Here is a 13,561-nt window from a genome sequence, read left to right on the forward strand (position 1 = left end):
TATTTTATTTTCCCTCGTTTCCTTTCCTCACTGGGCTATTTTCCCGGTTGGAGCCCCTGGACTTATAGCGTCCTGCTTTTCCAACTGGGGTTGTAGCTTAACAAGTAATAATGATAATAATAATAATAATAATAATAATAATAATAATAATAATAATAATAATAACTTGCTGATAAAAAAATTAAATTCTTAGGTGCAGTGAAATAAATGAAATGGAAGAAACGTTATTTTTAAAGAAAATAAATAATAACTTTGAATTAGTTTTAGTTTTAGAATTAGAACTTAGAATTAGATTTAGTGTTGCAATGAAAGTGAAAACATTAAGTATATATCAACAATGTTTTGTAACGAATTGGAAATGAATTTAGTTAATGCATAATGGATGAATGGGCTATTGGTAACGTCTCTGACTGGTGATCACCAGACTGGGGTTCGATACAAACTCGTTAGCTCCTTTATTTTCTGCAACCTCGCCATCCATGTGAGCTAAGTATGAGAGGTTTTGTGTGAGACTATAGATCTTCCTGTTGTGTTCTCAGCAGCCATTGCAGGACCCACCTTGGTCCTAGCTTGGGTGGAGAGGTGCCTTGGGCTTTGATCATATTTATATATGGTCAGTCACTAGGGTATTGTCCTGCTTGTTAGGGCATAGTCACTTAGTCGTCAGCAGCCATTGCAGAGCCCTAGCTTGGGGGGAGAGGGGCTTGAGCTCTGATTATATAGGGAATTGTCCTGTTTACTAGGGCAATGTCACTGTCCCTTGCCTCTGCCATTCATGAGAAGCCTTTAAACCTTTAATGTATGTTATTATTGGAACAGTAATCCAAAGAGACCAGTTGTAAAAAACAAGAAACCTGTTTGCTTTATGAAATTATGAGAATAGAGGTGTTATTATTATTATTATTATTATTATTATTATTATTATTATTATTAATAATAATAATAATAATAATAATAATTATTATTATTATTAATATTAATTGCTAAGCTACAACCCTAGTTGGAAAAGCAGGATGCTATAAGCCCAGGGGCCCCAAAAGGGAAAATAGCCCTGTGAGGGAAGGAAACAAGGCAAAAATAAAATATTTTAAGGACAGTAACAACATTGAAATAAATATTTCATATATAAACTTTAAATAATTTAACAAAACAAGAGGAAGAGAAATTAAATAGAATAGTGTGGCTGAGTGTACCCTCAAGCAAGAAAACTCTAACCCAAGACAGTGGAAGACCATGGTACAGAGGCATTGGCACTACCCAAGACTAGAGAACAGTGGTTTGATTTTGGAGTGTCCTTCTCCTAGAAGAGCTGCCTACCATAGCTAAAGTCTCCTCTACCCTTACCAAGAGGAAAGTAGCCACTGAACAATTACATTGCAGTAGTTAACCCCTTGGGTGAAAGAAGAATTGTTTGGTAATCTCAATGTTGTCATGTGTATGAGGACAGAGGAGAATCTGTAAAGAAAAGGCTAGACTATTCGGTGTATGAGTAGGCAAAGGGAAAGAACCGTAACCAGAAAGAAGGATTCAATGTAGTACCGTCTGCCCAGTCAAAAGACCCCATAACTCTCTAGGTTCAAACTAGTTAAACTAATAGTTGAAGAGTGTACACAGAATTATTACATGAACAGAATTATTCAGCTTAGATAATACAGAACAGAATCAAAGAAAAGTAAACAACAACAAATCAATGCAGTATTTATAAATCACCAAGAAATGAATATTTAAACTCTCAACATAAGGTTAGAACTTTTGAAGTACGTCCTCAATGCAGCTTTAAACAATAAAGTGAAATATTAAACCTTTTGTAGAAGAACTTCTGAAATAAATGGTCCGATTTATATATATACTCTTGGCATTGAAGGCTATAAAACTTTTTTATGGGATAGCAATAATATCACAAAGAGAGGACATACTTTGAAGGACTGCTGCATAATTCAGGATAGGCGACTAGTATTTTCAAGATTAAAAACAGTATTTATTAAAAAACTGAGTGAAGTTGGACACCAAAGAGTTAAGAACACGTCAGAATGTATAATGTTAAGTAACGAGAAGTAAAACTGTCCATTGTAATAATTAAAGACACTTGTTTTAAGCAGAAAATAATAGATATGTCACTAAGTTATCCAAAAATCAAGTTCAGTAATGATATATTACTTTGTACATATCTTTATGTGGTAATTTTTTTATTTGATAAATCACCCAAAATCAAATTCTCTAATGATATATTACTTTGTACATCTCATCAAGTGGCCATGTTTTTATATGATTTGCTTGCCTGTTTTGCTATCTGTCTTTGTGTGCATCAGTCTGTTAGTAAGATTAGCATAATAAATCACCCAAAAGCAAATTTTCTAATGATATATTACTTTGTACATCTCATTACGAGGCCATTTTTTGTTTTAATTTGATTTGTTTGCCCATCTTGCTATCTATCTCTGTACGCATCTGCCTGTTAGTAAGATTAGCCTAAGAAAAATATAAGAAATGAGAGTTTGGTAACAATGAAATGTTATGATGTTTTGGTTATAGATATTGGGAAAGCTTACCAGACTTTGAGAAGAATGTGAATGTTTTATTCTTCTGTGTATGGTAGAGATGAATGTAAGTTTATTCAACAAGATAACGGGCTTATATACAAACAGCTGAGAGTAACAATGGCACAAAAACTCAAACAATGTGAAACATGCTATGGCCAGCTTAAAGAGGTTTTTCTATTATCAGTGCAGGAGAGAGAGAGAGAGAGAGAGAGAGAGAGAGAGAGAGAGAGAGAGAGAGAGAGAGAGAGAGCTATAGCATTACAGTGTATGAGCGTGTATGGAACTTTATTATTTTATTACATATTAGGTTCAAACAGTTAGCATATATTATCATAGACTATTGTTACTTTTTCTTTTGAATTTTATCCCTTCACACCAGCCTAGGCTTGTACAGTTGGCTTCATTAATTCCGGTACACTGACATCTTTCCTTCCTATTTAGCGTACCAGAATTGATGAAGCCAACTGTACCTCCTTCTCCGCTCATTCTCTTGACCTGGTGTCGCTCACCGTCCTTATGTGTAAGTGGGATGGGACATATATGACCATAGCCTCTGTACCATGGTCTTCCACTGTCTTGGGTTAGAGTTCTCTTGCTTGAGGGTACACTCGGGCACACTATTCTATCTCATTTCTCTTCTTCTTATTTTTGTTAAAGTTTTCATAGTTTATATAGGAAATATTTATTTTAATGTTGTTACTGTTCTTTAAATGTTTTATTTTTTCCGTGTTTCCTTTCCTCACTGGGCCATTTTCCCTGTTGGGGCCCCTGGGCTTATAGCATCTTGCTTTTCCAACTAGGGTTGTAGCTTAGCAAGTAATAATAATAATAATAATAATAATAATAATAATAATAATAATAATAATAAAGGTAACAAAAGTAATATGCCTCATATCAATCTATAACTCACCTAGATACAGTCTTCGGTTGTGGTCCTTGATGTTGCTATAGATGTCCGAATAATTCCGAGGCACTTGTAAGGGCGAATGGACGCTTTGAAAAGACAGGTACAAGAACATTGGATCCTCTGGGTCACGTGATCTCACGATTTCTTCCGCTACTGAGCCAAAGAGGTGCTGAAAGATAGGAATGAGAACATTAAAATACCCCCATAGGTACTTCTTTATATTAGAATGAATCAAGCTAAAATTGGATATACAGTTGGATACAGTAATTACTGGCACATCTCGCTCTGAGGGAGTGCAGCCTGTCACACGCTTCCTGAGTTGGGAGTTCCTTTGCGTAGCCCCGCCCACCTCTGCCCGGTGTTGCCAGATGCTCATGTTAAACCAGCGTTCTTTTCAGAATATCATTGTTCTTTTTTATGAGGAATGATGCATATATATATACATATATATATATATATATATATATATATATATATATATATATATATATATGTATGTATATATATATATATATATATGTATGTATATGTATATATATATATATGTATGTATATATATATATATATATATGTATGTATATGTATATATATATATATATATATATATATATGTATGTATATGTATATATATATATATATATATATATATATATATATATATTATTATTATTATTATTGCTTGTTAAGCTACAACCCTAGTTGGAAAAGAGAGATGCTATGAGCCCAGGGGCTCCAACAGGGAAAATAGCTCAGTGAGGAAAGGAAACAAGGAAAAATAAAATTCTTAAGGATAGAAATAACATTAAAATAAATATCTCCTATATAAACTATAGAAACTTTAACAATATAAGAGAAAGAAAAAAAAGAGACAGAACAGTGTGCCCGAGTGTACCCTCAAGCAAGAGAACTCTAACCCAAGACAGTGGAAGAACATGGTACAGAGGCTATGGCACTCTCCAAGACTAGAGAACAATGGTTTGATATGCTACACCATGAATAGAAAAACAAATCAGTACTGAACAAAAGTACTCATGGTTTTTCTATTTATATTTTAGCTCATGATTACGTTGTATTTCCATCCTTCTTTGGGGATTTTTGGATCTAAGAATATGGTAACAGTATCTCTATCCTTCGTTATGTGTTTGGATAATCGCCATGCACAGGGTTGCCAGGTTGGCACTTTTTTCAGGCCAAAAAATCTCAAATTTGACCTTTTTTTAAATTAATTGGCCTTGAGTAATATCATGAAAAAAGATGGACTTTAAATACTATATTTTTGGCTTTTTTCTAATAATGGGTTGGCCTTCTAAAGCTGTGTTTGGTAATAAGTTGGCCTTTTCTCATTTAGAAAAACTGGCAATCCTGGCCGTGCAATACCGGTTTCACAGTGTTCAATTTATCAGAGCGAGCTGTACCAAGAATTCATGTGTCCAACTGTACTTCCTTGGAAATTACATAGGGAAGCAGGATATTAGATTGGTAGACAATACAATGTAGATTATATGCTTTAAGCAAGTGATGTTTAATAAACTAAACTTTGGAAATGTGCACCCTTAGTGTTTTCCCTGATTCGTTTTGCATCCTGCTTGGTAGAATGAAATAGCTTCACTACTAATGAGACTGACATTTATTTGATTAATAATACTGAAGTGTGATAATCCTATTGTATATGAAGCTTGTAGTATGTATATATGCTATACTACTGGATATAAACGAATAAAAAAATATTATTATTATTATTATTATTATTATTATTATTATTATCATTATTATTATTATTACTAGCTAAACTACAACCCTAGTTCGAAAAGCAAGATGCTATGAGCCCAAGGGCTCCAACAAGGAAAAATAGCCTAGTGAGGAAAAGAAATAAGGAAATAAATAAACGATACAAGAAGTAATGAAGATTAAAATAAAATACTTTAAAAACATTAACAACATTAAAACATATTTAATTTATAAAATATGAAAGGACTTATGCAATCCTGTTCAACATAAAAATATTTGCTGCGAGTTTGAACTTTTGAAGCTCTACTGATTGAACTACCCGTTTAGAGAGATCATTCCACAACTTGGTCACAGGTGGAATAAAACTTCTAGAGTACTGTGTCTCAGAGTTTCCTTCTGTAATTCAACGCTCAATCGCCATTACAATAGTTCAAATATTTACATTCCTTCCGGATAATTGCCAAAACTAATGTTCATATCTTGGACACTGGCGTTGAACTGGGCTAATACAAAACACCACCTCACAAAGAAAGGTTACTACATTCCAGTCAGGGTTGCCAGGTTGGCCTTTTTAAGGCCAAAAACGTGAAATTTTCCTTTTTCAGGCCATAAATTTAAAATTTGGCCTTTTTGAAATAGGTTGGCCTTAGATGCTACATTTTGGCCTTTTTCTATTAATGGGTTGGGTTGGCCTTTTAAAGCTGTTGTTGGTCAGAAGTTAGCCTTTTCTCATTTAGAAAACCTGGCAACCCTGATTTCCAGTTCCCGCTAGTGTAAACAATATAAGTTTTAAGTGTTAGTTTTTAGCATTGGGCTACAAACGAGTGTAACTGCATTAACAATTCTTCTTCACCCAAGTGGTTAACTACCGCACTGTAATTGTTCAGTGGCTACTTTCTTCTAGGTAAGGGTAGAAGAGACTCTTCAGCTATGGTAAGCAGCTCTTCTAGGAGAAGGACACTCCAAAATCAAACCATTGTTCTCTAGTCTTAGGTAGTGCCATATCCTCTGTACCATGGTCTTCCACTACCTTGGGTTAGAGTTCTCTTGCTTGAGGATACACTCAGGCACACTTCTATCTAGTCTCTCTTCCTCTTGTTTTGTTAAAGTTTTTACAGTTTTTATAGGAAATATTTATTTTAATGTTGTTACTATACTTAGAATATTTTATTTTTCTTTATTTCCTTTCCTCACTGGGCTATTTTCCCTGTTGGGGCCCCTGGGCTTATAGCATCCTGCTTTTCCAACTAGGGTTATAGCTTAGCAAGTAATAATAATAATAATAATAATAACAGAGCTCATAATCGTAGAATTAATTAAATGGTTTTAATACTCACAGTGGAGTAATGTCCCTCTTTTGTGTCGTCGGATTCTGTGTTATTTCTCAAGTCCAGATATTCCTTCGGCTTTTCTGTGGTGATGGTAATCAAAATGAAAAACATATGTTAGTTTTTTAAAGCAATTCCTTATTTTGTTGTAAAATATCTATAGTGAAATTAATGCAAAGAATTATTTGAATTCGAGAAATGAATTACAATTAACTGAAAGTATTATTAACTTTATTTATCTATAACTAAATTATTTATTGGAATTTGAGATATAAATTACAATTAACTGAAATTATTGATATCTATTTATGTGTAGCTAAATTATTTAGCTATTACATACAATATTGAAAGGGAGAAATCTAATACGTGTTTATACATACTACTTGATGTAGTTATTTTCCCACCTTTTTTAGACTCGTTTGATATAGCTCGCTTGTGTGTATAGTAATCCGAAGCCCCCGTGTAGAATCCATAAAAGGTATCGAAACCCCTTTTCAAAGGGGTGTAATCCCACGAACAGAATCCCAGGTGCCATCTAGGGAACAGAGAAATGTCCAGTGCTTATACTCAAGCAGCGAAAAATGACTGATAGGGGAGGACACTTGGTGGTGGATTTCCCCAGTGTTGCCATATCTCTACAGTTCACCGGCCAGTTTGACAACCCCTCTCTCTTATTATCCTGTTGTGATTTCCTTACTCTCAATTTATCTCTTATTGTCCTTCTGCGATTTATCACCAATTCTCTCTGCTTATCCCTTTTAACGCAAGCTCGTACATATACTTATATCACTGCTTTTATAGCAGATATTTTCACTATCATTCACTATTATTGTCACTGAGGTGTGCCTTCCCTCTCCCCCTCTCACACCCCTTTCCTGTCATCCACCTCCCTCATCCCCCAAACCCTTCCTTCATGCAACTCCAACCGACCAACCCACTTGGGCTCACTTTTTCCTTTTATTGTAATCAGTTTTCTTTTCCATTTATCTTTTATTCCTTATCAACAGCCTAGGACTGTGCATCCTTCACTGCACATTCTCTTGAACTTGCTGTTGCTCACCATCATTATACCTCCAGGCCCAGAATACACCAGTTCCATCTCCTCTCCTCTACAGAATATCATACATTACACTCGCATTGTTAGAAACCTTCCCGCTCATTAATTTATTACCTATTTCCCTTACATTTTTACCCTTCTTTAACCCAAATGACATTGCTTCTCTGAGCTAACACATCCTTCTCACTGTAAGATCTGGTTCATAGAGTCATTAACGTACAATCTAGCTCCCCCTCTTCTTCCTTATGTATTTTCTTTTATTCATAGCCAGACTGTGAGTGTCACTGTGTGTGTATAGCAGCAACTTCTAGAAAATAAGTGTGGGAGGGCCCTGCTCATATGCCATGCATAGGTTAATGGGAACATTTGTCCAAAAAACATGACCTGAATTTTACTTCAGTGGTGGTGTGGAACAAAAGTTGAAGTAGTTTTGGACACAATTTTGGAAATACACAAAATTATATACAAACAGAAAGAGAGTAAGAAAGACAGAGGGTAAGGAGGGTGACCGGGGTTGGAGAAAGAAGGCGTGCCTGTGATCTGTGATGTGGCAACAGTGGGAGAATTCTTTTAAAACCAAGCGTACACCCCTATCGGTTACTTTTCATTGCATTGAGTATAGGAAGATACAGAAAGGTTATAATCAAGTTAAAAGTTAGATTAGAAGATAAATATTTAATTCACTGCCTCAGTAAAATAAAGTGCAATTAATTACAGTATATAGAACCTAACACAAATTGCCCTGCATGAGATCGAACTCTTTCTGAATCACTTAGATACAATCAATATTTTCAACAGCTGAATCAAGAATGTATCTCTCTCATTGAAAACTTCTTAACCATCAGTTTTTTTTTTCTTTTTTTTTAATATAAATAAGACTTCACAATTGTATCTTTTAACCCTGCTCACATTGTGACATATCTTGGTTATTATCTTGCCAATTTGAAGATGAATTTCTATACTTCTATTCCTTCAATTTATATTCCTTAGTCTTTTCCTCCTAACTGTTTCCTAATATATTATCCCCACGGACACTAAAGTTATCTGTCCTAGTTGTTTACTTTCACTTTTTTTTGGCTGATTGGCAGTTATATCGTAACACGTAATACAATGATTTGCTGATAATATATATATATATATATATATATATATATATATATATATATTATATATATATATATATGTATATATATATACATATATACATTTATGATAAATTTTTGCACATGTAGACATGTTTTTCATATTCAAATAAGCCATATATTTTTGCTACATTAATGTCTGGATTCTCTTAACGACCTCGGGATCAGAGCCCCAGGCGAATTCACACAAAGACAAGAGCTTGTGACCGGCCGGGAATCGAACCCTGGTTCTGCAAGCTTGTAGAGACAGTGACTACCACTTGGCCACCAAGAAAGGTGGATCTTTCTTCGTGGCCAAGTGGCAGTGACCGGCCGGGAATCGAACCCTGGTCCGGCAAGCTTGTAGAGACAGTGACTACCACTTGGCCACCAAGAAAGGTGGATCTTTCTTCGTGGCCAAGTGGCAGTGACCGGCCGGGAATCGAACCCTGGTCCGGCAAGCTTGTAGAGACAGTGACTACCACTTGGCCACCAAGAAAGGTGGATCTTTCTTCGTGGCCAAGTGGTAATCACTGTCTCTACTAGCTTGGTGGACCAGGGTTCGATTCCCGGCCGGTCACAAGCTCTTGTCTTTGTGTGATTTCGCCTGGGGCTCTGATCCCGAGGTCGTTAAGAGTATCTAGACAATAATGTAGCTAAAATATATGGCTTATTTGGATACATACATATATATATATATATATATATATATATATATATATATATACACACACATATATATATATATATATATATATGTATATATATATATATATATATATATATATATATATATATATATATGTATATATATATATATATATATATATATGTGTGTGTGTGTGTGTATGTATACTGTATATACATATACACACACACACACATATATATATATATATATGTATATATATATTTATATATATATATATATATATATATTGTATACATATGTATACATATGTATGTATATATATACCGTATATATATGTAAATATATATTTATATATATATATGTATATATATATAAATATGTAAATATATATTTATATATATATATATATATATATATATATATATATATATATATATATATATATATGATTTATTGAAAGTGGGTGAAAGTATTTATAAGTAGGTTTTTTAAATATAACTGTATTTAATATAAATTAATTCTCATACGTTCTTTTCATTTTATCACCAAGATTACCAGTTAATTAATTTCTTATCCAAGACTATCCTCTTTCATTTTTATTATTTCGCAATTATATCAATTGATATAAAGCTATTCTTGATTTTGCAATTTCTGTGATAACAAAGATTGTTCTTACTTTCCAATGCCATGAGTCTCATAGCCAACATTTTTCAAGAAACGGGGCAGCATCTTGGCTCGTAGTGGTACACCTCTTGGCTCTGTTGGTCTGATGACACCCTTCTGTAAAGTCATAGATGATCAATGATAGCTATTATACTAGTGATAATGATCATTACCAGCTTAATCATAATGAAATTCATAGATGAATGATAGCTGTTATATTAGTGATAATGATAATCATTATCAGTTTAATCATAATGAATTATAAAACCAATGAATGAAAGAAACCTTAAGATATATTAAGCTCTCAACTTTCAAACATTCGACTTACAAAGACTTGGATCAATGATAACTATTATATTGATGATAATTATAATCATTATCAGCTTCATCATAATGAATTATAAAGCCATTGAATGTAAGAAACCTTAGGATATATTGAGTTCTTAACTTGCAAGCATTCGACTTGCAAACACTGGGATCAATAACTATTATATTGATGATAATGATGATAATCATTATCAGCTTTGTCATAATGAATTATAAAACAACTGAATATAAGAAACCTTAGAATACATAAAGCTCTCAATTTAAAACATTCGACTTATAAACACTTGGAGATAGAAACACAATTCCAACTAAAATAATAAAATATTTGGAGATACAAATACCAATCCAACTGAAATCATAGATTTCATATTTGTATACTGTAATAAGATAAAGAAATACTGTAATAAAACAATATTATATTTAATACTGTAAGCAAAACATCATTTTCAATTACTTCCTAATCATTTCATCTGAAACCCATCTATTTGTAGTAACTGTAAATCGTAAGCATGGGGATCAGGTTAGAACTAAAGTAAGCCAAAATATAATTCGACTTACAAACAGCTTGGAACCTATTTAGTTTATAATTTGAGGACTTCCTCTAATTATATTGATTTATTTAGAGTTTTACCTGTACTGAAGATCTTGAGGATTTTAAAGAACTGTATTTTGGCCAGTTTCTATCAGTGTAGAGTAGAGAAAACAGTGCAAAGTTTAATGGTGTTGAAGTGGCTGTCAATAATAACAATAGAAGTAATTATATTATTATTACTATTACTTGCTAAGCTGCAACCCTAAGCTACAACCCTAGTTGGAAAAGCAGGATGCTATAAGCACAGGTGCCCCATCAGGGAAAATAGCCCAGTGAGGAAAGGAAACAGGAAAAATAAAATATTCTAAAAACTGTAACATTAAAACAAATATTTCGTATTTAAGCTATAAAAACTTTAACAAAACTAAAGGAAGAGGAATTAGATAGAATAATGTGCTCCAGTGTACCCTCAAGCAAGGAAAACTCTAACCCAAGACAGTGGAAGACCATGGTACAGAGGCTATGGCACTACCCAAGACTAGAGAACAATGGTTTAATTTTGGAGTGTCCTTCTCCTAGAAGATCTGCTTACCATAGCTAAAGAGTCTCTTCTACCCTTACCAAGAGGAAAGTGGTCACTGAACAATTACAGTCCAGTAGTTAGCCCCTTGAGAGAAGAAGAATTGTTTGGTAATCTCGTTGTTGTTATGTGTATGAGGACAGAGAAGAATATGTAAAGAATGGGCCAGACTATTCTGTGTATATGTAGGCAAAGGGAAAATGAACCGTAACCAGAGAAAAGAATCCAATGTAGTACTGTTTGGCCAGCCAACGGACCCCATAACTCTCTAGCACTTGAGCACACTATTCTATCTTATTTCTCTTCCTCTTGGTTTGTTAAAGTTTCTATTGTTTATATAGGAGATATTTATTTTAATCTTGTTGCTCTTCTTAAAATATTTTCATTTTCATTGTTTCTTTTCCTCAACGAGCTATTTTCCCTGTTGGAGCCCCTGGGCTTATAGCATCTTGAACATCTTGCTTTTCCAACTAAGGTTGCAGCTTACCAAGTAATAATAATAATAATAATAATAATAATAATAATAGGCCAGACTACTCTGTGTATATGTAGGCAAAGAGAAAATGATCCGTAGCCAGAGAGAAGGATCCAATGTAGTACCGTTTGGCCAGTCAAAGGATCCCATAACTCGAGCGGTAGTATCTCAACGGGTGGCTGGTGCCCTAGCCAACCTACTACCATTTGTCAATGTCTTATCCAACTTTTTACCTGGAGTCCCATTTTGAATGGGTATATTCCAGTCATGAGGGCAGCTCGCGTGGGTGTACAAGTTGGCTGAACGTAAGAATTATTCAGTATGATCCCATTGATGGCCAGGTCTTGCAAATTAGGCATAACAACTTCTGGGTTGTTCCAGGAGACGTCGTTCCACCCTGGAAAGACATTTCATGGAAAAATTCCATAAGGTCGTGACTGGATGATGTTATATAAATTTGCTTAAGTAATGTTATTTAAGTGTTTAGGAACTATGATCTCCAATACAGGGTGGTTAGAATTAAAGTTTTAGCGAAAGATTAAAAAAAAAAAGAATTCAGACTATGGCTAGGTTAAGTAAAATTTGAAAATCAAATCGCCTGAAATTACATATAAAAATCAGACTATATATCAGTTTAGTGAGATCGGTGTTACTCTATGACAATGAAACTATCTCAAATAGATTTAGTAGATTTGAGAACAAATCCCTCAGAAGGATATTGGGAGTTGAATTGCAGTACAGGATTAGAAGTGAAACTATAAGAGGGATTATTTGAGTGCCATATGTTGATGAGACCATGATGAGGGGTAGATGGAGATGGTTTGGCCATGCTTTTCGCACTCGCTAAGAGAGATTAGTTCACCAAACTTTCAAACGGGCTCCACAGAAGAAGAAGGAGAAGAAGAAGAAGAAGAAGAAGAAGGAGGGCACAAGAAGAATTGGAAGACTCAGGCCTACATGGCTAAGGACTATGAAGCGCGAAGTAGAAGATGATGAATGGAGGAGTATTGAATTAAAAGCTCAAGATATAGACGACTGGCGAAATCTAACGGAGGCCCTTTGCGTCAGTATGCGTAGGAGATGATGATGATATAACGTATTTTTGAATCTTCGTTTACATGTTCAAGAAGGGAAAAAAGAAAACACCCTCAAGATTAACTTACCCAAATCATCTGCGACAATGAGAATTATGTGTGGTTTCCTTTTTGCTATTTGTTCGGTTGACATCGATGTGGCGTTGCTCGTGAAAAAGATTATAGCTGTCAAGTAAAGCAAAGTCTTGCAGTTCAAGTGACCCATAGCTGAATATCTGAAAAAAATAAACATTATTATAAACAACTATTTATTTTACATCGTTTATACTTGTAACTTTTTTTCTGTAATTGATCAATTAAAGTTAGGTATAATCCGTAGTGAGAACGTGATTGCTCTCTCTCTCTCTCTCTCTCTCTCTCTCTCTCTCTCTCTCTCTCTCTCTCTCTCTCTCTCTCTCTCTATATATATATATATATATATATATTATATTAGAAAGACCTTCTTAAGCTTGCCATTGCATGTTTCATATTGTTAAAGTTTTTATGCCGTTGTTATCCTCAACCGTTTGTATATAAGCTCCGTGATGTTGCCTTAATAAACCAGTCATGTTCAGCCC

At 34.1% G+C, this 13,561-nt stretch overlaps 1 protein-coding gene across 2 annotated transcripts in view; it reads right to left on the reverse strand.

The window, feature by feature from the left end:
• LOC137650949 (arylsulfatase B-like) overlaps nt 1-13,561 on the reverse strand; it is a 30,673-nt gene that overhangs the window by 14,479 nt on the left and 2,633 nt on the right. The window contains exons 2-7 of one of the 2 annotated variants that reach the window (XM_068384093.1): nt 13,074-13,219; nt 12,144-12,307; nt 10,010-10,113; nt 6,908-7,038; nt 6,513-6,586; nt 3,451-3,616 (exon numbers count right to left, since the gene is read on the reverse strand). In XM_068384093.1, coding sequence (XP_068240194.1) covers nt 3,451-3,616; nt 6,513-6,586; nt 6,908-7,038; nt 10,010-10,113; nt 12,144-12,307; nt 13,074-13,209 — 775 coding nt within the window. In that variant the 5' untranslated portion in view covers nt 13,210-13,219. Of the gene's footprint in view, nt 1-3,450; nt 3,617-6,512; nt 6,587-6,907; nt 7,039-10,009; nt 10,114-12,143; nt 12,308-13,073; nt 13,220-13,561 lie in introns of those variants that run through there. The other variant, XM_068384097.1, reaches the window with a different exon arrangement.

The sequence above is a fragment of the Palaemon carinicauda genome, chromosome 1, assembly GCF_036898095.1.
Source record: "Palaemon carinicauda isolate YSFRI2023 chromosome 1, ASM3689809v2, whole genome shotgun sequence".
Taxonomy (NCBI): Eukaryota; Metazoa; Arthropoda; class Malacostraca; order Decapoda; family Palaemonidae; genus Palaemon; species Palaemon carinicauda.